At 55.6% G+C, this 24,774-nt stretch overlaps 3 protein-coding genes across 6 annotated transcripts in view; 2 read left to right on the forward strand and 1 right to left on the reverse strand.

The window, feature by feature from the left end:
• Nucleotides 1–13,835, forward strand: part of DGCR8 (DGCR8 microprocessor complex subunit) — a 32,000-nt gene extending 18,165 nt beyond the window's left edge. For 3 of the 4 annotated variants that reach the window (XM_058431185.1, XM_032139599.2, XM_058431186.1), the window contains 5 exons: nt 8,142–8,242; nt 8,556–8,662; nt 9,233–9,360; nt 10,862–10,975; nt 11,996–13,835. In XM_058431185.1, the coding sequence (XP_058287168.1) occupies nt 8,142–8,242; nt 8,556–8,662; nt 9,233–9,360; nt 10,862–10,975; nt 11,996–12,079 (534 nt within the window). In that variant the 3' untranslated portion in view covers nt 12,080–13,835. The remainder of the gene's footprint in view (nt 1–8,141; nt 8,243–8,555; nt 8,663–9,232; nt 9,361–10,861; nt 10,976–11,995) is intronic. The other variant, XM_058431187.1, reaches the window with a different exon arrangement.
• Nucleotides 13,836–14,263: 428 nt separating this feature from the next.
• On the reverse strand, nt 14,264–19,257 carry TRMT2A (tRNA methyltransferase 2 homolog A). The gene is made up of 12 exons (XM_032139601.2): nt 18,867–19,257; nt 18,011–18,585; nt 17,637–17,745; nt 17,229–17,410; nt 16,928–17,042; nt 16,724–16,839; nt 16,537–16,648; nt 15,645–15,767; nt 15,391–15,466; nt 15,065–15,181; nt 14,858–14,954; nt 14,264–14,741 (listed from the first exon to the last, which is right to left on the reverse strand). The coding sequence occupies exons 1-12, from the start codon at nt 18,888–18,890 to the stop codon at nt 14,513–14,515; spliced, it is 1,875 nt and encodes a 624-aa protein (XP_031995492.1). The 5' UTR covers nt 18,891–19,257; the 3' UTR covers nt 14,264–14,512.
• Nucleotides 19,258–19,361: 104 nt separating this feature from the next.
• Nucleotides 19,362–24,668, forward strand: RANBP1 (RAN binding protein 1). Its single transcript, XM_058431188.1, has 4 exons — nt 19,362–19,633; nt 21,009–21,145; nt 24,283–24,440; nt 24,593–24,668. The coding sequence occupies exons 1-4, from the start codon at nt 19,619–19,621 to the stop codon at nt 24,631–24,633; spliced, it is 351 nt and encodes a 116-aa protein (XP_058287171.1). The 5' UTR covers nt 19,362–19,618; the 3' UTR covers nt 24,634–24,668.
• The last annotated feature ends 106 nt before the right edge of the window (nt 24,669–24,774 follow it).

A 24,774-nucleotide genomic window follows, 5' to 3' on the forward strand; every position in this document is an offset into this window, starting at 1 on the left:
CTCTATCTTCTGTTGGCTCACATTCTGCTGGTGAACCCCTCTAGTGACTGTTTCATAATTTCTGTCTTTTTAAAAAAAATTCTCTATTGGGTAATGCATTGTTTTTATACTTTAATTCTTTTTTTTTAAAAAAAATTATATATATAGGGTCAGGCATGGTGGCTCACACCTGTAATCCCAGCACTTTGAGAGGCCAAGGCAGGCAGATCACGAGGTCAGGAGATCCAGACCATCCTGGCCAATATGGTGAAACCCCGTCTCTACTAAAAATACAAAAATTAGCTGGGTGTGGTGGTGGGCATCTGTTATCGCAGCTACCTGGGAGGCTGAGGCAGAAGAACAACTTGAACCCAGGAGGTAGAGGTTGCAGTGAGCCGAGACTGCGCCACCGCGCTCCAGCCTTGTGACAGAGTGAGACTCCTGTCTCAAAAAAAAAAAAAAAAAGAAGAAAAAAAAATATATATATGGGGTAGAGATGGGGTTTCACCATATTGCTCAGGCTGGTCTTGAACTCCTAGGCTCAACCCATCTGCCCACCTCAGCCTCCCAAAGTGTTGAGATGACAGGCGTGAGCCACTGTGCTGGCATTATACTTCAGTTCTTTAGACATGGTTTCTTAGTCATTTGAGCATGTTTTCTGTAGGTGATGTAAAATCTGTTTCTGGTAAGTCCAGTCCTTAGAGAGCGTGTATATTAAACTGCCTTTCCCTTCATGTATGGGCCGTCTCTACTGTCGTATTTCTTTGCATATCTCAGAATTTTTTGTTGTTGTTGAGAATTGGACATTTAAAATATATGGCAACTCTGGAAATCACGTTACCTCACCTCCCTTAAGTTTATAGTTTTTGTCATATGTCCTTGCTCTCTATTTGTGACTGTATCAGTTTGCTAGGGATGCTGTAACAAAGTATCACAGACTGGGAGGCTTAAATGACAGAGATGTATAGTCTCAAAGTTCTGGAAGCCAGAAGTCCAAAATGAAGGTGTCAGAAGGCTAAGAGAAGGCCTTTCTCCGTGGCTGGAGGATAGCGATCTCCATGTCCATGCTTTTCTCTCTGTGTGCATGCTGGTCTCCACATTGCCCATTTGATAGGGCCACCTGTCTCACTGGATTAGGCCTCACCCTAATGACCTCATTGTAATGTGATGACCTCTGTAAAGACCTTGTCTCCAAATACTGTTGCATTCTGAGGGACTTCAACATGTAAATTTGGGGGTGACGGTTTACCTCATAATAGTGACTTTCCTAGATTGATTCTGTGAAGTGTGTATTCTTTGTGACTTGTGGCCACTGAATACACTGGCCCTTTAGCTGAGTGGTCTCCTGATGCTTGGACAGGGATTTTCTTAAATTCCCTGAGCCAGTAAGTCTCCCAGCCTGTGATGAGAGCTGTGGGTCTGTGGCGCTCACCTGGTGTGCTCCAGTGGCTGCCAACTGTCTTAGCCTTTGTCTGCCGCCTGCACAGAGTCTCCAGGTCAGTCAGCTGGAGGTTTTCCTGGGCCTGCGCGCAGCCATCTCCAGACATACGCTAGAGCCTTTCAGAGCCCCATGGACATCTCCAGCTTTTCCTTCCCAGGTTCTTGGCCAGCCTCTCGTTTGCCCAACTAGTGCCCCAGCCTCTGGCAGCTGCAGGGTGAAACAGTTGCCACTGGTTCCTTTTGACAAAAGCCCTCAGGAACTGGGCTATTTTCACTGAGTGAGGTCAAATAAAGACAAATCCTGCCATGAGGCTTTTCCAGAGGGTGGCCAGGTAGACCCAACAGTGACAGTTCTCTGGGCCTGGGGCCTTGAGGACCCGTTCTCCATTGAGTGGCTACCACAGAGCTGGGAAGGGCTGGGAATGGGGCGAGTTAAGATGCCAGCAACTCCTTGTTCTTAGCAAGACTCGTTGTCTTTCTTGAATCAACACTCCTCAGATTGTTGAAAGCCTTTCTTTAGTTTCCAGGGTTCTGAAAGAATTGATTCTGACCATTTTTGCTAGTGTTCTTGTTGTTTTAATGGAGGAGAGCAGATTTTGGAGGTCCTTATTTGGCCATTCCAGAACTACTTTAGGATGGGTTTTGTAAAGTTTTCTCATCTTTGTGGACTGGTGCTGTTATAAAATATGGTTAAGTGACCATGGTAGTACTAACTTGCTCTTAAGTTTCTTGAACTCCTGGCTTCAAGCAGTCCTCCTGCCTCAGCCTCCCAGGATGATGGGATTACAGGCATGAGCCACCACACCTAGCCTCTTGCTCTCAAGTTTTTACATGTTTTCTGTGCTTTATGTAACTGCTTCATCGTGGACAGGCTACAGACAGATTGCAGACCGCACGTGGATCAAGCACAGTCTCCAAGTATTAGCTGCTCCAGGAAGAGTCACATTTGTCCCCTTTATTTTGAGACGGAGTCTCGCTCTGTTGCCAGGCTGGAGTGCAGTGGTTCGATCTCTGCTCACTGCAACCTCTGCCTCCCGGGTTCAAGCGATTCTCCTGCCTCAGCCTCCTGAGTAGCTGGGACTACAGGCACACGCCACCACGCCCGGCTAATTTTTGTATTTTTAGTAGAGATGGGGTTTCACTGTGTTGGCCAGGATGGTCTCTATCTCTTCACCTTGTGATCCCTCCGCCTTGGTCTCCCAAAGTCCTGGGATTATAGGCTTGAGCCACCATGCCTGGCCACATTTGATTTTATTTCTGAGTGACCCAACTGTGGGAAAGATGCCTCCCAGGGAGGCTTCCAAGGCCCTCTGGGGAAGTGCTTGCGTAGACCTCGGCCCACCAGGACTCTTAGTATGGGTTGCTGCAGATGATGGTGCCTGAGTTGTGTAGGTCTCACGCCACCTTCCTGCCTGTTCTTTGCTATGGGGTGGTGGAAATGTCCATGAACCACTGTGGGTTCTGGCGCCAGGAAAGGGTCCAGCTGGGTGTCAGGTTCTCAGCCTCCACTCGGGCTCTTCTGTGAAGTGGAGAGGCTTTGCAGAAACCACATTGCAAAGTAGTCTGAGAAAGAAGAGGTTTCCCCAGGTGGAGAAGGACATGGGGGTGGGGCATGTGGTGGCTTCCGCTGTAGACTCCCCTGTCTGGGGCTGTTTCCACACCCCTACTCCGGTCCTCCCACACTGCAGCCTGTCTGGAGCTAGCGATTCCCCAGGTAAGGAGCTCAGTTCCGTGGGACTGCCCCCACTTCCTGTGCCAGCTGCAAATGTGGGCCCCTGCCACCCAGCACAGGACCCCTCCTCGTTCTTGGAAATTTGCTAGGACTCAGGGAACTCAGGAAAAATTTTACTTATGAAACTTACTTTTCATGAAGGGCTGAAAGTTCTTCCCCTCTACTGACACATTTGATTTCTCTGGGGAGCTCACCCTGAGCCACTTCCTCAGCATAAGCTCTGGTGGGGTTGTTTTGAATCACAAAAGACAAACCTAGCACTCAGGAAATCCTCAGGGTTTTAAGAGCTCTGTTCTGGGGACCTGAGAGAAGACGGTGTGTTTTTATGATGCCGTGCCTTGGTTTAGGGTGCCTTTTGTATGTGCCCCTCCCGAGAAGCTCTTTGACCCTCTTATTTGTATATATGTCATCTGTGGGCTGGGCGCGGTGGCTCACGCCTGTAATCCCAGCACTTCAGGAGGCCAAGGTGGGCAGATTACGAGGTCAGGAGATCGAGACCATCCTGGCTAACATGGTGAAACCCCGTCTCTACTAAAAAAAATACAAAAAATTAGCCGGGCGTGGTGGCGGGCGCCTGTAGTCCCAGCTACTCAGGAGGCTGAGGCAGGAGAATAGCGTGAACCTGGGAGGTGGAGATTGCAGTGAGCCGAGATCGCGCCACTGCACTCCAGCCCGGGCGACAGAGCGAGAATCTGTCTCAAAAAATATAAAAAATAATAAAAAAAGTATATATGTCATCTGTGATATCCCCATTTTAAAATCTGTCAGAGGGGAAAGTAGCTTTTCCCTTAGTTGTAGAGTGGGGGGGTTTAGACAGGGGTGGCCATCTCCTGTTCCTGGGAAGTTTCTATTTGCTGGTCCTCCCTAGCGAGGCTCTCAGGTTGTGCCCCCACCCCCTGCTCCTCCCAGCTTCCTGTGCAGAGGTGCCAACACCTGTCCTTGGACTGTCCCCTGGACAGCCTGGGGCGTGGGGTAGCATCCCCTCCTTGTGTGGACTCCGGAGGTGGGGTTGACATGTCGGGAGGGGCGGGTTGATGCCTGTGAGGTATGGTGGCCACCCATGTGTGCTACTTGATTAAAAAGGGAAAAAAGGAACAGAACTGGCGTCATTTCCTTTTCACAAAGCTTGTGGTGATCTCTTCTTGGTATTTTGTTGCTAGCTGTGGGTTGGTGGTTCATGGCTCTTAAATTTAGGTATTAGTGACCAAGTGTTTTCTTTTTTTTTTTTTTTTTCAACTTATTTTAAAATTTACATAGAGTTAAATTCACTTTTTGGTACAGTACTGTGAGTTTTGACAAATACACAGTCATGTAACCAACACTGCAGTCAAGATGCAGAACATTTCTGTACACTCCCACATTCTCCTTTGTTGGCCAGACTCTCCCACCTGTATCCTCTGGTGGGCACTGAATTGCCCCTGTAGTTTTGCCAGGTCCTGAATGTCCTCTTAGTGGAGTCACCTGGTAGGCAGCCTTTGAACCTGGCCTCTGGCTTGGCGTGGTGTGATGCATCCGTCGTATGGTCATTTGTACTCCTGAGTGCTGGCCACCAGGTGGCTGTGCCCCTCAGTGTGTCTCTCCATTCTCCCTTGAGGGACACTGGCAGGTTTCTGGGTTTTGGTGATGGACAGTAAGGCTGCTGTAAGGCTGTCCAGGTCTGTGTGTGATGGGCGGATTCGTTCCCTTCGGGTAAACCCTTGGGATGGGGTTGCTGGGCTGTGTGGCAGGTGCATGCTTATGTTAGTGTTGACCTCACACCTTTCTCAGTCATTAGGTGACAGTGTGTCTGTTTCAGGGCTGTCTTCTGTCTTTTGAGCTGTGTGTCCTTTTCCTGATGCCACACTTTGCTGATGACTTGAAGTCTTGATAGTGGGAATCCTCCAACTTTGTTATTCTTTCTCAAAAAATTGTTTTGACTATTCTAGCTCCTTTGCTGTTCCATGTAGACTTTAGAAACAATATGTCAGTTTTTATAAAAAATTCTGGGCTGGGTGCAGTGGGTCACGTCTCTAATCCCAGCACTTTGGGAGGCCGAGGTGGGTGGATTACCTGAGGTTAGGAGTTCGAGACCTGCCTGGCCAACATGGTGAAACCCTATCTCTACTTAAATATAAAAATTAGCTGGACGTGGTGGCGGGCACCTGTAATTCGAGCTGCTCAGGAGGCTGAGGCAGGAGAATCGCTTGAACCCAGGAGGCGGAAGGTGAGGTGGCAGTGAGCCGAGATTGTGCCATTGCACTCCAGCCTGGGCAACAAGAGCGAAACCCCATCTTAGAAAAAAAAAAAAAATCTGTCTGCATTTTGATTGGAATTGATCCTGTAGATCAATCTGGGGAGAATGGACATCCTAACAATATTGGATTTTCCAAATCATAAACATAGTTCATCTGTCCATTTATTTAGGTCTTCTTTGATATCTTTCATGGGTGGTTGGCAGTTTTCATCACACAGGCCCTGTGTATATTCTACTAGATTTATAGTTAAATATTTTATATATGGCACTGTGATGAATAGTACCTTAGTTCCAATTGATTGTTTATTGCTAGCTTACAGAGCTAGAATTTGTTTTATTTGTACTGATTTATTCTAGTAGTTTTTCTGTAGATTCCTTATGCAGTTTTCTTCTTTAATTTGTTAATATAGTTAATTATGTTATTTTTTTAAAAATGTGTTCCTGGGATAAGTCCTGCTTGGGCATGGTATATGTTCCTTTTCATGTGTTAATGGCTTTAATTTGCTAGTTCCCTGCTGCATCTGTGTTCTTGGTGTTGAGGTCATGGTACGGGTAGTGTCATCAAGTGAAGTGGGAAGTAGCCCTCCTCCTGAGTTTTTCAGAAGGGCAAGACAGATACAGGATTGGTATCATTTCTTCCTTAAAATTTGGGCCTGGAGTTTTCCTAATGGGAAAGTTTTAACTACTACTGTATGAACTACTAACTATAACTACAACTACTCCGAACTACTGTTGAGTTTCTTGAACAGGTGTAGGGCTGTTGAGGCTACTGAGATAGTTTGTGTCTTGCCAGGCTTTGGTCCATTTCATATAGATAGTGGAATGTAGAGGTGTCGGGCATCTGTGGTGCTTCCGCATGGTCCTTTGGCATCTACCAGGCACTGATTGCTTAGGTTTCTTCTGTGCTGTTTGTCAGAAGCAGCAGGGATTTGTCTGCAGGTCACTTCCGCCATCTGTCTGCTCTCACAAGCTGGAGCTTCCACCTGTCCCTGGCGGGTTAACCCTCAGTAGCACATGTGGCCTCAGGCAGCTTGGTGCAGGGCATCTTGGCGTTGGTCTTTTGCCAGAAACTTCTGAGCGTGTTCTCTAGCCGTGTGTGTGTCAGCCACGGCCTCAGCTTCTCCAGGGCCAGTCCCGAAGCCGTGGGGTATGTGGGTTCTTGTGGGCCGAGAGCACTGGATGTTGCTAATTGGTTGGCTGGTTAACAAACTGTTGAGGTTCCAGGGCCTGATGTCTTGGTGAGTGACCTTCCCTGGAAAAAGACCCATGTTGATTTGTGCACTTGAGAGGAGCAGTGTCTTCTAGGGACCTATTTGAAGACAGTAGCCAAGTCATACCTCGAGGATTTTTCGCTTGCCAACCTCGGGCTAGTGCCTTCCTCTTCCATGCAGTTGCAGTGAGTTGGCCTTGCTGCTTGCTGGAGCGGTGAGGGCAGAGGAGCTGCCCGCTGCCCTGTCTGTAGGGCCAGTATCCCTGTGAAGCAGGCTTGGCAAACTGTGGGGCCTGCACGGTGAGGTGTGTGAATCATTTGATTCTAGGCTTCTTCGCTGCCCATGGGCCAGGCAGGCTCCAGGTCCCTGCAGACCCCTCCAGAACAGGGCCGGTGGGGGAAGCTCTTTAAGGGTGTGGCTGATGGGTAATCTCCAGTATCAAAGAGTGTGGTCTTTTTTGGAAAGAGGATGATTGCAGATAGAATTAGGTTAACATGAGATCACACTGAAGCAGAGCAGTAGTGTGATCCAGTATGTCTGGTGTTTGTCTAAGAAGAGGGAGGAGGGGCAGGGCTAGTAGTCCATATGAAAATCGGAGCAATGCTGCCATAGCCAAGGGATGCTGGGGCCACCAGGAGCTGGCAGAGGCTCCCTAGAGGCTTCTGAAAGAGGATGGCCCTGCTGAGGCCTTGATTTCAGACTTTAGAATGGGGAGAGAATAAACCTCTTGTTCTAAGCCACTGAGTTTGTGGTATGTTGTCACAGGAGCTCTACCAGGGAGGTTGTCCATGCTCCAGAGTGGGCTGGATGGCATCTTCCTTTCACCCAGGAGGCACTCTCAGCTTCAGCCAGAGGCCTAGTCTGGGAAGGCACAGCAGGTGCTATCTCTGCACTTCAGCCTGGTGCAGCTTCCCTACACCTCACTGTGTGGAATCTCCCCATCCCCTCTTGTTTCCCTGTCTGCCTCTCTTGCCCTTCCTATGTGTGTTCTTGGGTTGGCTGCAGAGCCAGGGTGATGACACTGTTGGAAGCTGTGCTGGGCTGGGCCTCTGCAGGCCACCTGGGGCTGGGCTCTGTGTAGCTGTGTGGGGCTTTGGCCTTTGGGGAGCTGGGCCTTTTAAGGCCAGCTTTTGGGTCTGGCTGACTTTCCCTCTCCTGTAGTCTCAGTTGTGGCAATAGTAAAGCCTCTCTCCAAAGGTGCTTTATCTTTATAGAGTTCTGAGAAGGGTGCCTTATGGATCAGAATCAGATCCAGTTAAGGTGGGCCTGGCCAGCTAGCCATGTACCTGGGGCCCTCTTGGGATGCCAGACTCCGTCCCACAGTGCTCAGGGTGGAAGGGTGCTGTGGGCTCGAGATGGGCAACTGGACGGTGAGGTACGGAGCATGTCTCATACCCGGTGGGTTCCTTGCAGAGTTGAGGTATGATGCGCTAGGTGAGCTTGAAAGAACAGGCATTAAGCATCTGGGGAAAGCCAACCGCAGGCCCAGCCATGAAGAGGCCGGTGGGCCTGGTGGGGACTCACAAGCCTCTGCTTTGTGTTGTAGTATTTTAACCACATCAGCATCGAGGACTCACGGGTCTACGAGCTGACCAGCAAGGCTGGGCTGTTGTCTCCATATCAGATCCTCCACGAGTGCCTTAAAAGGTAGGGTAGGGGGGTGCCTCCCCCACGAGTCAGGTCGGGGGAGCTCCTCTCTGGCGTCTCATATTCTTGTGGTTGTTTGTCCCAAGGCAGAGGCATGGCCAGGTTTCCCTGGGTACACAGCAGCCCCTTGGCCCTGGCCACCAGTCAGTCCCACAGGCCTGAATCGGTCGTGTGGAGAATTCCCTCCCCTGGCTGAGATGCAGTCTGGGGAGAGGCTTGGTCATTTCCTAAGGGCTTCCCAGAACAGGCCTCCTCAGAGGCAGCTGGCTGCTATGCTCAGGGGATGCCATCTGTTGTCTGTTTTCTCTTAAAGAAACCATGGGATGGGTGACACATCTATCAAGTTTGAAGTGGTTCCTGGGAAAAACCAGAAGAGTGAATACGTCATGGCGTGTGGCAAGCACACAGTGCGCGGGTGGTGTAAGGACTCCTTCTCTGCTGCCCGGTGGCTGCCGGGCGGGCGGCCCCTGGTGTGGCCCTGCGCCTCTGTGGCTTGGTCTCAGCTGTTGCCCTGGCATTGTCCCTGAGACCAGCTGTGTGTGCTGGCCACCACACGTTCAGCCTAAGGCGGACTGGCGGCCGCCCTGCCTGCACTTTTTCTGTCTTCTCCCTTTCCCCCGCTGCCACCCCTGTCTCCGTCCAGCCCTTGTCCCTGTGACAGGAGGAAAGGCCCTCCTCCTCGAACAGCCAGCAGAATCCTGCTGCTCCCTGTTTCTGGAGGTGTGCATCTTGGCAAGAGGGACGCTCTCAGCTGCGTGGCTTTGAGTGGTGGTGTCCTCAGCTCCTAGACTCTGAGGGCCACTCTCAAGGTGGCAGCTGGGTACTGTGAGACTCAGGTGCCCAGAGCAGTGGCAGAGTGCTGCCTGTTCCTGTAGAATGTGCCCTGGTTGGCCCTCGGGGTGTGGGTCAGGAGGGCTGGGAGCGGCAGGGGGCCCCGTGAGCACTGGGTGTTTGTGACCCCCTCTCCATGCTTGCTCTTTCTCTGTGTAGGTAAGAACAAGAGAGTTGGAAAGCAGTTAGCCTCACAGAAGATCCTTCAGCTGCTGCACCCACATGTCAAGAACTGGGGGTCTTTACTGCGCATGTACGGCCGTGAGAGCAGCAAGATGGTCAAGCAGGTAACTGGCCATCAGCAGGTCCCAGGGGAGCCTGTGCTGCCACCGTGGAGCATATTCCTGAGGCTCTGTGCTCAGAGCGGGCAGAGCTGGGCAGCTCTGCTCTTGCTCACAGCTGCCTCTCTCCTGGGCCACTTGTGTGGCTTTGTGGGCAGGGGGCGGGGTCGTCCCAGCCACATCTCCCATCCCAGCCTGCTGGGAATGGTCAGTGAAGTGTGGGTGATTGGGAACGCAGCCTGGGCCCAGCTATGTGGCTTGTAGGGAGATGGCTGAAGTGCAAGGCAGGGCCAGGCAGGAGATGCTGAAGGTGCGCCCGGCTCGGAGGTGTGCAAAGGCTCAGGAGCCAGGGCCAGCTCTCCCTGCTTGAAGGAGAGCGAGTGTGTCAGGGTAGCTCTCCCTGGTACTAGCGCCGGTCCATCTCTAAGAGAAGAGCATGTGTGTGCCATCTGTCTCGTTTCTGCTGTTGTGGCCAACATCTTGCAATGTAAGCCAGTGCCCACTCCTGAGGGGTGGAGGGTAACATGGGGAGGTGAGTGTTTACGTTTCTCATTTTCCCCAAATGATTACAGAAACTCTCTGGGTTCTTGCCCTCCTGGTCATTAGAAGGGGAAGTAGTTGTGGAGGGGTTGGGGCTGCAGGTGGGGCAGCCCCAGGACTGTGTGGTGGGTGGGCCCTCTGCCCGAACCAGCTGCCAAGAGCAGGGCCTGTCTTTAGGTCCCTGAGACCGAGGCCTTGGCACTGTCCCTGAAGAGGCGTTTACTCTGGACATGATAAGGGAGGGTGAGGGAGCCCACATGGGCCACCAGGGCGTGTTAAGGAACTTGAGGAGAGACATTTTTGGGAAGCAAGTTGAAATGTAGGTAGCACTTGCTTCTGCCTTTGCTGTGCATGGTCCTTGGCTCTGACAGAGGGAGAGAAGGCAAGCCCCACTCTGGGCCAGGGGTGGGAAACTTCCCTGAGCAGGAGGAGGAAAAGTCCCAGCCTGGCACAGCCACAGCTTGGGGGAGCTCTGGCATCCCGAGGAACCACAACACCCTTGGGGCTAGCCTAAGACGGGAAGGGGCTGAGGCCAGCCTGATGCTGCTGTGCATTCATGGAGTATGCAGAGAACTCAGTGCCTGGGGCTGATGGGCTGGGCTGCAGCGTGCTGTTCTTACTGGCTGCGGCCACACTCTGGTTTCTCTCCTTGATGAGGACTCTGGGCACCACAAGCACCTCACTTCCCTACTCTGCCCATGGCAGGAGGCCATATAAGTGGCATGGTGTGGGCAGAAAGGCCTGGCAGCTGTGGACTGCCTCTCGCTCTCCGCTGCTGTCAGTGGGCCTGGCATCACTGAGGCGGGCCAGTCAGCATGCAGTTATGTTGCCACGGCTCCTGGCTGTTTTGTGTCTGCCAGACCCTGGGCACGCCTGCCTTCAGGGTCCCAGGCACACAGCTGCTGGGCAGCGGGCAGCCGTAGAACTACAGCCTGCAGTCCTGAGCGTGAGGTGCTATACTTCCCAGGAGACGTCGGACAAGAGTGTGATTGAGCTGCAGCAGTATGCCAAGAAGAACAAGCCCAACCTGCACATCCTCAGCAAGCTCCAAGAGGAGATGAAGAGGCTGGCCGAGGAGAGGGTGAGTGCCACCCTAGCGGGAGAGCTGCCGGGCCACAGCCATTCCTGTGGCAGCTGTGAAGGGACAGCAAACCCCAGGACCTGTGCCTTAGCTGACACCTTGGAAATGCTTGGATCCTCCTTCCAAAATCAGATACAGGCTTTTCTTTGAGCTTCAACATGTGTGATACTTTTATAAATCACTTCAGTTTTGGTTCTGTTGTTAGAGAGCTGGCAGGCCAGCCTGTTGGTGGACCATGAAGGTCACAGCCTTGGTGGGCCGCCTGTGTCCCATGTCCTCCCTGGGTGTTTGGAGGTAGGTCAGTGCACCTGCCAGGGTTGAATCTGTAGGGCTTGGTCCTGATGAAGCCTCCTAAAGCCACCTTGGGAACCCCACTCAAAGAGGGGCCTGTCAGGCTGGCAGTGGTGTCTTCTGTCCTCAGACATCGTCTGTGTGGCCACGGCGTGACCTGCCCACCTGGGCCTTCTGGGTGGGAGTTTTCTTAAGTGTGGCAGTCCCCTGGCCTGGGTGAGAGCCCCAGGACCTATCTGCTGCCACCCAGGCCAGCAGCTCCCTCGCTGCTCCCTGGGGTGGGGCTTGGCCTCCTGGAGCCAGTGGGACTGCCTGGTTTGCCCCTGGTCGGAAGAGGGGCTGTGGGGCTCAAGGGCAGCAGGTGCAGGACACAGTGCTCCTGGCCGGGCCTGGGGCAAGCAGAAGCCAAGCAAGGGAGGAACACCCAGTGGGGAGGCCTGGCCCGTCCCTGTAACTGCACCCAAAATTCTTCACTTCTTGGTACATGTCCTGATTGCCAGGGAGGCTGCACATGTTGTGCTCTGATGGCAATCCAGGGGGCCTCTGCAGTCTCAGGCTGGCCTGCCTCAGGCCTTCCCTGCTCTTTCTAGCCTGGCATCAGAAGCACTGTGCCCTTGGGGCTCCAGAGCCTCCTGGCATGATCTGCTGGGCTCTTCCTCCAGCTTGTGCCCTCCTGAGCCTCTGCCGAGCCCACCTCACTGGTACCCCTGACCTTTGTTGTTCTTTCAGGAGGAGACTCGAAAGAAGCCCAAGATGTCCATTGTGGCGTCCGCCCAGCCTGGCGGTGAGCCCCTGTGCACCGTGGACGTGTGAGGGAGGTGGCACGGGCCAGGGCGCGGGGGCTGCCAGTGGCACTTCTGAGGAGACCAGCAGTCATGCATCGTGCACCACAGTGTCAGGCCTCCAACCCAAGCTCCTTCCCTGTGGCCAACCTGTGGGCCTGGCCTTAGGGTGGACGCTCTGGTGTACAGGGACAGCCATGGCCACACAGCACACATGTGGAGCAGCAGCTCTCCCTGGAAAGCTCCAGGCCTGAATGGATGAACTCAGCGACTGCACCAGTGGCAGCTGGTGACTGTGGACAGTGGTGGACCCTGCTTCTGTGCACCTGCTGCAGGCTCTTTTTATGAAGGCTTTCACGAATTTTAGTATGTAATATGCACTGACGACACATGATGCTTGGATGACAGATGAGGGGATGGCTGAGTCCTGTGGCTGGCCCGTGATGCCAGGTGGCCCATGTGCCCAGGGCGCCTGCAGGGCTGCTGCAGGGACCTGGTCAGGAAGTGCACATGGTGCCCTGCCCTCACCCACCCTCTGTGTTTCCCCTTCTTTGAAAAGGTAGAACAGAAAGGAATATTTTAAACCTTTTGGCTTAAACAGAATTTTAGCATCAGAACTACCTTTCTGGGATTGGAGGCAAACCATCAAGGTGGTCCCTCTCCAGTCTGGACACGATGCCAGCAAGGATGATGTCCTGCCACCTCCCAGAGTTGCCCTGGCCTCCTAGGGCCCCTTTTTCTGATGAAGTCTTAATGCCCTAAAAGCGCCTTTCTGGATACTGAGGCCCTCCCTGCCTTTCCTGGCCTCCGGCAACAGTTTTTTTACAAAGATTTTTTGCAGTCGAGTCCATATGTCCACCCATTGAATTTTAAAGCTTTTGTGATATTTTAGCATTTTGAAAGACTTTTACAGTGAGAGTAGAAGGTAGATTTGGAATCATGCATTTTAGCAAGTGGACTTGTTTAAACAGGAAGCAAGGGCCTTCAGTGTAGCCCATTCTTGATCCAGAGCTGTTGCCTGTGACAGCGGCTTCTCTGGATGTCAAAGGCAGCTGCCAGGTGCCCAGCTTGCTTCTCGACTGGTGGCCCGTATGGGTGGGTGTGGGATGGAAGTGTGTTCCTGCCTGAGTCTGAGGCACCAGGGTGTGCTCAAAGGCTGGCCTTGATGGTGGATTGGCACCTGTGCAGAGTGCCGTGTGCTTTTGGTGCGCCATCTGAAGCAAGAGTCCAGCGTTCTGCCGTGTCTGTCCCCCACCATGCCTCCCACAGGTGGTACTGATGGCGCTTTTTTTTTTTTTTGGTCAGGAAAACAATGTTGGCCTGTGGGCCGCCCACAACATATCCTTCCCTCACTACCTGTGTGACCAAGGTTGGCTTCTGTTGACCTTTAAAAAAGAAACCCTCAACTCAAATTGCTATAATTAGAAACTTGCTTCTGTCTTGCCTCCTGTCTGCAGCTGTGAATAGTCATTTGACTGTGACTGTTGCCCTTAGCCAGCCAGATGCGCCTGTGAACCAAAGCTTCGTGCACATGTGTTCCCCTAAAGATTGGGGAGCCTCGCTGTGTCTTGCTGTTCCCAGGCACCACCACAGCGGTGTTGCCATACTCTTGTGGTCTCTGTGCCCCCTCCCCCACCCCCCGTCTGCTAAGCGTGGGTGTGAATCGTGTACACAGCCATGCTTCAAGGCCAGGGCAGGGGAGCCTGTGCTGATGCCATCCAGGGCACTGGGCTGCGCCTGGAAGGCGAGCCTTGATTGTCTGAACGCATAAAGCAAACTGTCCAGAAGGGAATGGCTGGTGTCTTTATTCTGAGGGTGAGAGGCTGGCACCCTGTGGACCCTTGACTGGCCAGATCTCCTCCTGGAGCCTCCCTGCAGGCTGGACCCTGCCTTTGTACAGCTGAGCAGCACCCCAGCATGGCCCCTTCCTTGGTTGATGCCCTCTCTGCCGGGCTGAGGGCCAGGCTGGCCACGGAGGGGCCAACTCTGCCCAGTGTTCACCCCATTCCCCCCCCCCAGCTGGTGCAGTTCCCAGACTTGTCTTTGCCTCTCCTCAAGTTTAAGTATCAAATCCAACATTCTTTTTTAAAGTAAGCTCTGCCCTGACTCCCTCAGCCATGCAGAGAGGCTTGCAGAGCTGCTTAGGCCTAGTCTGGCCCTTTCCCTGGCACCCCGGCCCTGTGTTCAGACCCTGGTTCTCATCACAGAAACACCCTTTGTCGAGCAGTTGTTTATTCTGGCCCTCACGGCCTTGGCTAGTCCACAAAGGCCCTGGGGATGGGGAACAGGCTGCAGGAGCCCACCTGCCTTCCTGGTCAGGGCCCCTGGCCCCTAGCAGCAGGCCAATTCTGGTCTGTGCCCTTTGGCTGCCTACCTCTGAATATCCTGGCCAGCAAGCCATGCCTTCCCCGCCCCTGGGGCCCTGGGAGCCCTTCAGCTCCTGTCCCCATGATGGGTCCTGGGCCTAGGATGAGGGGAAGGCCCCAGTTTCTTGGGTGTCATCTGGGGGTCCTGGTGTGGGTTGAGCTGGAGGGCTGTGGGGCCCCAAGACCCCTGTGCCATTGGGGTGCTCCACCCTCTCGAACAGGATGAGCATCTCACAGTGAGGGGTCTGCGGGAACAGGTCCACTGCCACAGCCTTGACTGGCCGGAAGGGAATGCCCTTCACCCGGTTAGATGGGGCTCTGCAGAGGCTGTGGGGGGAAAAGGAGGGCGCCAAGGTCAGCCGATAGGCTAATCAGGGGCTCCTGTGGGAGCTGGGGGCTTGGTGCCAGGCCTAGCCCCCACCCAGGCCCCTGCAGACACTCACTCCACAAAGTTGCCCATGGCTGCCCGGGGGTTGCATGAGACGTACAGCAGCCGCCTGAGGTTCTCAGCTCTGCGGATGGCCAGGATCACCTTGGAATCTGAGGAGGCAAACACCAGCTGGGTCCCCACAGCCAGAGAATGCACAACATGGTGAGCCACCCCATGTGTCCTCGTTCCCGTGCCACCTCCTTAAGCAAAAGCCACTCACGCAAGCCAGCACGGGGTGGGTCCAGGATGGCCACGAGGTGTTGGGAGGCCAGTCTGCTCACCAGGGTGGGCACCAGGTCCTCGGCCCTCCCACAGTGGAACTCCACATTACTCAACTCTGAAGAGATGGCACCGTGGCCTGTCAGAGGGCCACATGCCCTCCCAGCAGGGCCAGCCCTGGGGAACCCCTAGCCAAAGAGCTTGCTCACTTGCTGTACCTGTCGGGCAGCCCCCAAGCCCTGGCCATGGCTGAGGCTTGCAGCAGGGGTGGCGGCTGCCCCCATCCCCGCCCCCATCCCCACCCCCACCCACGGCCTTGCCACTCACCATTGTCCTGGGCGTTCACCCGGGCGTCCTCCACGGCCTCTGGGCATAACTCGACCCCAATGACCCTCTTTACCTTCTGAAACAGGAAAGCGTGGTGTCGCCCCACCCAGGGAGGGGAGTGCATGGGGCCCTGTGGGCAGCAAAGAGGAGCTGGGCCTTGGGCATGATGGAGTCAGCTGCGGTACCTTCGAGCTGGGGTCAATGGGGGTCTTGGGGTGGGGAGAGGGTGCCCTCAGCAGGGCAGGAGGGCTCACCCGGGCCAGGGCCAGGCCAATGGTGCCAGTGCCACAGCACACGTCCAGCACCGTGCTCCCTGCATCCAGCTGGGCCCAGTCCTGGATGACTGTGTAGAGCACCTCGGCTGCAGGTGTGTTCACCTGGGGGCAGACGGTGCCCAGGATGTCAGTGGCTCCTCTCAGGGGGTGCCACTGGTGCCCCCTGAGGCCCACATTCCTGGTCCCTCCATCCTGCTGGGACCTCCGGCGCCCACTCCCCACTATGGTGCCCAACGTCTTCCCTGACCCCACCTTGCACCAGCCTTGCTGATGCCCTCACGGGCACCCTGGCTTTAAAAGCCAAGCCCGTGCTAAGCACAGCTTCCTCCTTGCCCCACTTGGTTGAGGGGTCACGAGGTCCCACAGGCCAATAGGCTGCACCTTCCCTGCCCCAGCAAGGGGGCTTTGCCTCCCACAACTCACACCAGGGCCCCTGGAATCACCCAACTGCAACTCCCACCCCCACACCTGGCCCTCCAGGAGGTCCTGCCAGGCCTGTCTCCAAAAACAGGGCTCCTCCAGGTCCCCACAGCCTTCCTGCAGCAGTGAGCAGAGAGTGAAACAGTATTTCCCAGCCCAGAGGCCACCATGGCCTACCTCCTGCCGAGCCCAAAGCAGCGCCCTGTGGTAATGCACTGAGGGCCACTCCTCATCCTCCCTGTGACAAGGACCACTGCCGTGTGTACCTCTAGGTTGTCCCGAGTCAAATCAGTGATGACCAACCTCCTTCCTACTTCACCCTCCCCTGTGGCTCCCCTGCCTGGATGCTCCCCTAAACCTCACTGCCTGAGCCCACTATTCCCATCACGTCCTGATGGTGTGTCAGGCCTCCCTCAACATGTCCCCATGCCCACCAGGGACTCAGGACTACCTGGAAGAAGGCGTGCGGAGAGATCCGGAATGTCAGCCCTAGCAGGTCCTCATGGATGCACCGGTCCCCAGCCACATGCTCCAGGGGCAGGCCCTCCTGGCTAGGAGTCTTTCTGTGGGCAGAGGTGCAGGTCCTTCAGTGTCACAGTCCCTGCAGAGACCTGCCCCGCCCCACTCGGGCTCCTTACCGCTGTCCCTCCTCCACAAAGTAGAGGCAGGTCACTCCACTGGCCCTGCCTGGCCCTGCTGTGAAGTGCTGCGCTAGGGAGGCCTTCAGCTCTGTCAGTTCCTCAGGGCTCAGCTTCTGGAGTAAGTGGTGCAAAGTTCCCATCAGGCTGTGCTGAGTCCCACCCAGGCTAGGCACCCTCCCCCGGCAGGGCCCCCGTTGAGACCTGGGGGTGGAAGTAGGCAATGGCCATGGCCTGGCGGCGGCGGCTGGTGCGCACAGTCAGCTGCTTCCAGTGGCCTGTGTATGTCTCTGGGTCGTATGCCGAGTATGGAGTGGACCTGTGGGAATCACGAGCTGGCCTGAGTGCCCACAACTGGGCAAGCAGTCCCCCTGCTCTCTCCTCTGGCCACACCTTCCTTCATCTGGCTGAAATGGCAGGCACTCCAGAATTCCCGGGGCAGGATCACCACCCTCTGCTCCCACACCACATAGGACTTCCCAGGAGCCCCGTCACAGGTCCTCACCGGATGAACTCCTGGAAGGCCTTCACCACCTGCTTGGTGGCTTCGGGGATGTGCACGGTGTCAAACGGGGCTGCCACAGCACACGTCCCGCCCTTGTACTTGCCGAGCCGACAGCCCACGGTGTTATCCTCCCCATCCACCCCGACGCCAACCAGAAACTCACACTTATTACGATACTCAGTCTGCAGGGAGAGACAGCTGCACCTTACCCTGGCTGCCCAGCGCTTGTGCCTGGAAACCCTGATTTCCCCACAGGGGCTGGCAGTCAAACAAGAGGAACAGCTGACAACTATGCGATAAGTTACCAGAAGAAGACACAAAGCAGGGAGATCAACAGGAAGGGTGAGCAAAAGCAAAGTTTTTCAAAACCCAGGATAGGGGTTTGTGGCCACCGAAGTCTAGCCTGACCTGCTGGGGTGATGGCCTGACCCCCTCCAGCGGGCAGCAGGCCTTGTTGTGCTTGTGCCTCTGCTCGAGCAGCCAGGGCAGCAAGGCACGGTTGGTGCTCCCGATTTCCCTGTAAGAGGAGCAGATCTGTGGTTGGACTCCACCTACTGCCCCCCACCCATGCCAAGCCACTCCCCACTCCCCAAATGTCCAGGCTCCTGACCCCTCCTTTGGGATGTCATTGTGCCCACTGTGACATGGGTGTCTCGCTGGCAAGCTCCCAAAGGGGCCGCCAGATCCTGTGCTGGGCCTCCCAACTGGTGCATGGGCAGGCTGAGGAAGCACAGGGCCGGGCAGAGCCCTGGCCAGGAGGGGTGTCTTGCACCCACACTCACTTGGCAAGTTTCTGCAGCACCTGCTCGCACTCCAGCTGCTTCCGCTCAAGCTGCTCAGCATAGGGCACTGTCCATAGAGGGGTCACCACGTCGGCCACTCGTGTTACTGGTGGCTCACTCGCACCCTCCTGTCGCCTCCTCCTGGCCATGGGGTCGGCCTTGGGCCGGGCCAGGCGCACACTGAGTGGGCGGCCTTTCCAGAGGGCACCATGCAAAACGCGCAGGGCCTTATCCCTCTCTGCAGCGCTGCGGAATGTCACAAAGGCGCAGGGTGGTTGCCCAAAGAGTTTGGTTTTGTGGGGCTGCAGACCAAAGCGGCCCAGGAAGCGCCGGACGTCGCTGAAGCTGGCGTGGCGAGGCACGTTCTGCAGCTCCAGTTTGAAGATCTCAGAGGTAAACAAGTCATCCCTGATGTAGCTGTAGAGCCCGGGCTGAGGCCCCGGCCCTGTAGCCGCCCCAGCGCCCTCTTTCTCCACCTCCTCCAGGGCTGCCGGGGCTGCAAGGGGCACCGAGACTGTAGGGCAGCTCAAGACGCTGCTGCTCTCCTGGCCACAGCTCTCCATGGGCTTCGGGCCCTGTGTGGGGACAGATGGGGTGCTAGGATGAGGACTAGGCCCTGGGGCCTGGCCCCCCAGGCTTCCCTATGGCACACCCAGACCTCCGTTGGTGCACTCTGCACTCAGCACTCAGCCCTGCCCCTCCCCTCCCCCATTCTACCCTCCCGACCCCATTCCCGTCTCCTTTCCTCCCCCATCGCACCTGCCTCGTCCCCACCTATTCTCTGGCAGGTTTCCTGCCCCACCCCGCCTCCTCCCACCCCATCCCCGCCTCTACCCAGCGTCTCCCCGCACTCTACCTCGTTGTCGAGGTTCTCACTCATCGCCTAGGCGGTTCTCCGCCTAGACCAGGGGTGCCATCGGGGTTGCCCGGCCACCTCGTCCTGGGCCCGTCACAAGGGAAGTTCTCAGAGGGGAGGTGCTCAGAGAGCCGGTGCAACGCCGCGAGGTCGCCGCCACTCCCGGCTTCGCCCCAGGCGGGGCGGGACTCGAACCTGCGTTGCTCAGGTCTGGGTCTCAGGCTTGGGGCTGTACCGCCCGCCCGCCAGGGGCCCGCGCCGGCCGCTCGCTTCGCCAGCCACTTTTAGTCTGCCAGCGCGTGCGGCGGAGGCCGAGCGTCTCTATGATCCTGGCTTCTGGCAACGTCATCGCCACACGCCGGATCCAACCCCCAACCACTTTAGCCAGCTCTAGCGGCGCGCGTGGCCGGGACGGAAGAGCGCGCGGGGGTCGCCGGGAGTGCGCGCTCCCCTGGCTGACGGGCGGGCCGGGCATGCGCCGCGGGCGTTTTGGCGGGAAGCGCGGGGCGGGCCGGACAATGAGAGTGTCCGCCTCCTGAGCCAATAAAGCTGTACTGGTTTTGAATCGCGGCGCGTTTCCCGCCGCTGGGGTCAGGGGTCGAGGTTCGGGTCGTGGGGCGGAGGGAAGAGCGGGCGGGCGGGCGGGAGGCGCCGGCGCCAGACGCGGAGGGAAGGAGCTACGAGTAGCCGCCGAGAGGCCGCGAAGCCAGCGACGACCGACCCAGCCGAGCCGCCGCCGCCGCCGCGCCCCCATGGCGGCCGCCAAGGTGCGGCCGGGCCCAAGCGGGGACAGGGTGGGTGGGCGGGCGGGCGGGGCGGGTGGGACCGGGGCCGTTATCAGCGGCCACGTGGGCGGCCCGCGCCGCCGCCACCAACCCCCGCCGGCCTGCAGGCTCGGCCGTCTGCTGGGCCTCGGTGGCGCGGAGTCGGGGCGCGTGGGGTTTGGGGTCTCGAGGCCTGCGGAATTGGGGCGTTTAGGGGTGCAGGCTCTGCAGAGGCCTGGGGGCTGCAGGGCGCCCGCGTGACCTTGGGGTGGTTGGGGAGCGGCCGTCGACACGCGGGACGGCCCCAGCCTCCGGGAACTGGTACGGGCGGCGGGTTTCCTCCGGCTCGGCCCACTTGGGGCTCCCACTAGTACGGTGCATTTATTCTTTCTGTCGCCCACGCAGCACTTCATTCATTCGGTTCTTAGGTCTGGAACCGCCACTGGCCTCTGTGGCAGAAGCTCGTGTTCCAGCGTAGGGCACAGGTCCTAGATGCGCCGACCCAGGCGGCGGCTTTGTTGGCTGCGGTGTTTGGTTGAGTGCGGGCCGCTGCAGAGCCGCAGTGTTGTGGGGAACAGTGAAGAGCAGCGAAAAGCTTATGTTTTCTCTTCCAGTTTGACTCTAGTGGTGAAGTCTTGGGTCTCTTACGGACTTCTGGGTGACCAAGGCACGTGTTCTGGAAGACTCGAACCTAAAATTTGATTATTGGTGCTCTCTTATCCTCTAAATTGGGCCAGGATTTCATGACTTTCACCGGTACAATTTATCTAGTTAGTAACTTAATTTTCTGAGCTGTGAAAAAATTGCTGGCAGAGCTGTGAATCCATTGTAAATACTAGCAGTCCTGTAGCGACTGTTTTCGTTCTAGTAAGCAAGAGCACAACTATTTCCTAATTAGTAAAAACTGAAATAGTTACATTTTGCTTTAAAGTAACGTTTTAAAATCTATTTCGACCCATCATTGTGTCCTTTGATCTTCACACAGCAGGTATCATCTGCATTTTATGGATGAGGAAGAAACTGATGCTCAAAAGAGATGAGGCAGTTTCTCCCAGGCCACTCTCTGCAAGTGTTGGCGGCTTGTAGGGTCCCCCATCAGTCTGTGCACGGATCTGATTGATGTCTGTGAATCTAGGGGAGGGGCCCCAAACTCTGGTGTCTCACTCTATGCTCACGCACTGAGTGTATGGAGCTGGGCGTAAATGCAGAGCTTTCCTAGTGTGGAAGAGTGGGCCTAATTTCTTGCTTTGGGGTGGGGCCCATCCTTATGTCTGAAGTCCCTTCATTGTCGAGGGGCTGACCACTGCAGGCACTGGTTGGGCTCTGGTTGTGAGCCAGATCCATAGGCCAGCAGTGTGACCTCTTTGTATCTCCACAGGACACTCATGAGGACCATGATACTTCCACTGAGAATACAGACGAGTCCAACCATGACCCTCAGTTTGAGCCAATAGTTTCTCTTCCTGAGCAAGAAATTAAAACACTGGAAGAAGATGAAGAGGAACTTTTTAAAATGTAAGTAGGCTGATGTCCCAGAAATAGGACTCTTTAAGGTTGAGGTTACAACTTTTATGGATGTCCAGGTCTTGGCCTGACTTCTAATCAGACTGAGGCTGCTTAAAGAAAGGGCCTGAAGTTGGTGACTAATCCCATGTGGAAATTTAACCCGTTCCTTTCATGAATCCTCACCAGGGGCCCTTGCTGCCCTGCAGCCATTTGCATGAAGGGCATCCCATCATTGCTGCTGTGTCCACTGGCATGGCGGCCCCACTGCCCTTTTTTGCCACTGGCTTCTTAGGATCCAGGGAGTCCCTTGGTTGAGCAGGGGGTTTTAAGTTTTTGCAGCAGAGACTTCTTTGGCATTGTGAAGCTTATAAATCCCCCACCCGGTGTTTGTTGTTGTTGTTGATGTTGTTGTTGTTTTGAGCCCAGGCTGGAGTGCAGTGGCGCCATCTCGGCTCATTGCAAGCTCCGCCTCCCAGGTTCACGCCATTCTCCTGCCTCAGCTTCTGGAGTAGCTGGGACTACAGGCACCCGCCACCACGCCTGGCTAATTTGTTGTATTTTTAGTAGATGGGGTTTCACCGTATTAGCCAGGATGGTCTCGATCTCCTGACCTCATGATCTGCCCGCCCCAGCCTCCCAAAGTGCTGGGATTACAGGCGTGAGCTACCGCGCCTGGCCCACCCTTAATACACAACATAATGCTTGTGATAACACATGAAAATAGGTGATAGTTTAGTTATTAAAACCACTTAAAAAAATTCTGTATGTGTGCTTCTTGACGCTTTCAGTTAAGAGCTAGCTGTGGTGGTGGGTGCCAGCCTTGTGTCTTGTGACAGCGTCACAGCACCACAGAGACTGTGGCCTGTCGCCTACACTCAGGATTGCAACAAACATCATGTTTAGTTACACACCTCAGTGAAAATGAGGTTGTAGTTTTTCCCTGTTCAAGTTCATGGAACCCCCCCACCCTTGAAGTTGCTTTAAGAGTCCAGGTTAAGGTTTGGTTGCTCTGGGGTGGGAGAGGGAAGCAGAGAGTCATTCCTACTGTGAGTTTCCTCTCCAAGGAAGGGGGCCAGGAGGGATACCTGGGAAAGGAGAGCTGTGTGTCACCCTTTGGTCACAGAGGGTGATGGACATCTCCCTGAAGCCACTGGGTGGCCATGGCTCCACTCTGCTGATGCGTTGCCGCAGCCCCCGTTTGGGAGTAGCTCCTTGCTGTGGTGAAGTGCTTGCCTCTGTTCCCTCACTGCTTACATCGAGTGGGAGGTGCTTCTGGTGGCCTGGGCCCAGGCCCTCCCTGAGGGAGGTGAGGCCAGCAGGGTGGGCCTGGGTCTTCCCAGTAAAGCTCCAGGGGCATCCTGTTGGGGAACCTTATGAGACAGTCTCTTGCCAGAATCATGTTGGGTCAGAGAGCAGAGTCGTCTGAGAGGCAGGCAGAGCTGGACACAGGGAGGGCGCCAGCCTGAGCCCTGAGTGCACTGCTGGATTCTGGGTGCCCTGGTCCCCAGCGGGAGGGGCTGCTCCTGGGCAGGAGGGCTGGGTGTTGGCCAGGGCCTGTTGCCTGATTAGAGGCCTGGGCCTCTTCTCTGGGTCATCTGACCTCAGATGACCCCCTCGCCTCGGCCTCCCAGAATGCTGGGATTACAGGTGTGAGCTACCGCGCCCGGTCGTCTAATTGTCTTGGTTGTGGAAGTGGAATTCAAGATGACCTGGAGTTTGTTGGGTTGCTGTGCTTTCTGGTGGTGTCGTGACGGAGGTCTTTGGCCTGCACCTGATCCATGTTGTCCCTGCAGATCTCTGGGGCTGGGGTGCTCTTGCACAGTGACCATGGGACGGAGTCTTGCTCTGTTGCCCAGGCTGGAGTGCAGTGGCACAGTCTTGGCTCACTGCAACCTCTGCCTCCCAGGTTCAAGCGATTCTCCGGCCTCAGCCTCCTGAATAGCTGGGCTATAGGTGCGTGCCGCCACGCCCGGCTGATTTTTTGTATTTTTAGTAGAGATGGAGTTTCACCGAGTTAGTCAGGATGGTCTGGATCTCCCGACCTCATGATCCACCTGTCTTGGCCTCCCAAAGTGCTGGAATTACAGGCGTGAGCCACTGCGCCTGGCCTCTTTTATTTTTGTTTGAGATGGAGTTTCGCTCTTGTTGCCCAGGCTGGTGTGCAATGGTGCGATCTCAGCTCACCGCAACCTGTGCCTCCTGGCTTCAAGGGATTCTCCTGCCTCAGCCTCCCGAGTAGCTGGGATTACAGGCATGTGCCACCACACCCGGCTAATTTTGTATTTTTAGTAGAGATAGGGTTTCTCCACATTGGTCAGGCTGGTCTCGAACCCCCGACGCCAGGTGATCCACCCACCTTGGCCTCCCAAAGTGTGGGATTACAGGCGTGAGCCACTGTGCCCGGCTTTTTTTTTTTTTTTTTTTTTTTTTTTAAATAGGGTCTCACTCTCACCCAGGCTGGAGTGCAGCAGTGAGATCATGGCTCACTGCAGCCTTGAACTCCTGGGCTCAAGGGATCCTCCTCCCTCTGCCTCTTGAGTAGCTGAGACAACGGGTGTTAGCCATCATGTCCAGCTAATTTTTTTATCTTTTTTAGAGATAGTGTCTTGCTGTGTTGCCCAGGCTGGTCCCCACTGGGGGAAATATTGTGACTGTAGGCGCAGTGGGGCGATCTCCACTCACTGCAACCTCTGCCTGCTAGGCTAAAGTGATTTTCGTGCCTCAGCCTCCTGAGTAGCTGGGATTACAGGTACCCTCCACCACGCCCAGCTGATTTTTGTATTTTTAGTAGAGACGGGGTTTCACCATGTTGGCCAGGCTAGTTTTGAACTCCTGACCTCAGATGACCTGCCTGCCTCGGCCTCCCAGAATGCTGGGATTACAAGTGAGCCACCGCTCCGAGTCGTCTAATTCTCTTGGTTGTGGAGCTGGAATTCAAGATGACCTGGAGTTCGTTGGGCCTGGAGTTTGTTGGGCTGCTGCGCTTTCTGGTGGTGTCGTGACGGGAAGTTCTTGGAGCCTGAAGAAGGGCTGGGGCGTTCGTGGAGGCATGGGGTCCTGCAGTGCAGCGTTGTCCTGTGTCCTCCCATGCAGATCCTGCATGTGGGCTGCAGGTCTGCACTCTTACCTCACGGCTTTTCTTGCAGGCGGGCAAAACTGTTCCGATTTGCCTCCGAGAACGATCTCCCAGAATGGAAGGAGCGAGGCACTGGTGACGTCAAGCTCCTGAAGCACAAGGAGAAAGGGGCCATCCGCCTCCTCATGCGGAGGGACAAGACCCTGAAGATCTGTGCCAATCACTACAGTAGGTGGCATGAACGCCCGCCCCAACACCTCGGCCTGGGACCTTTGGGAAGATTCTTTCAGGGCTGACTGGGAGCTGGGGAGCGTGTTATTACATGGAGTGCAAGTTTGTGGTGTGTTTGTTGAATTTAAAACCAGAAATACGTTTTTCAGACGTGCCTCTGAACTCAGAGCAGGCCCGAAGCGAAGCTTAGAGCACACGGGGGTGTGGAGTCAGCCAGACGGGCCCTGATGGGAGGACGCAGCGCCCAGGCTGGGCTCGGGACGAGGAGTGAGTGCTGCAGGGCGAGGGGGCGCTGTGTGTGTGTGTGTGTGTGTGTGTGTGTGTGTGTGTG

Source organism: Hylobates moloch, unplaced genomic scaffold, assembly GCF_009828535.3.
Source record: "Hylobates moloch isolate HMO894 unplaced genomic scaffold, HMol_V3 SCAFFOLD_19, whole genome shotgun sequence".
Taxonomy (NCBI): Eukaryota; Metazoa; Chordata; class Mammalia; order Primates; family Hylobatidae; genus Hylobates; species Hylobates moloch.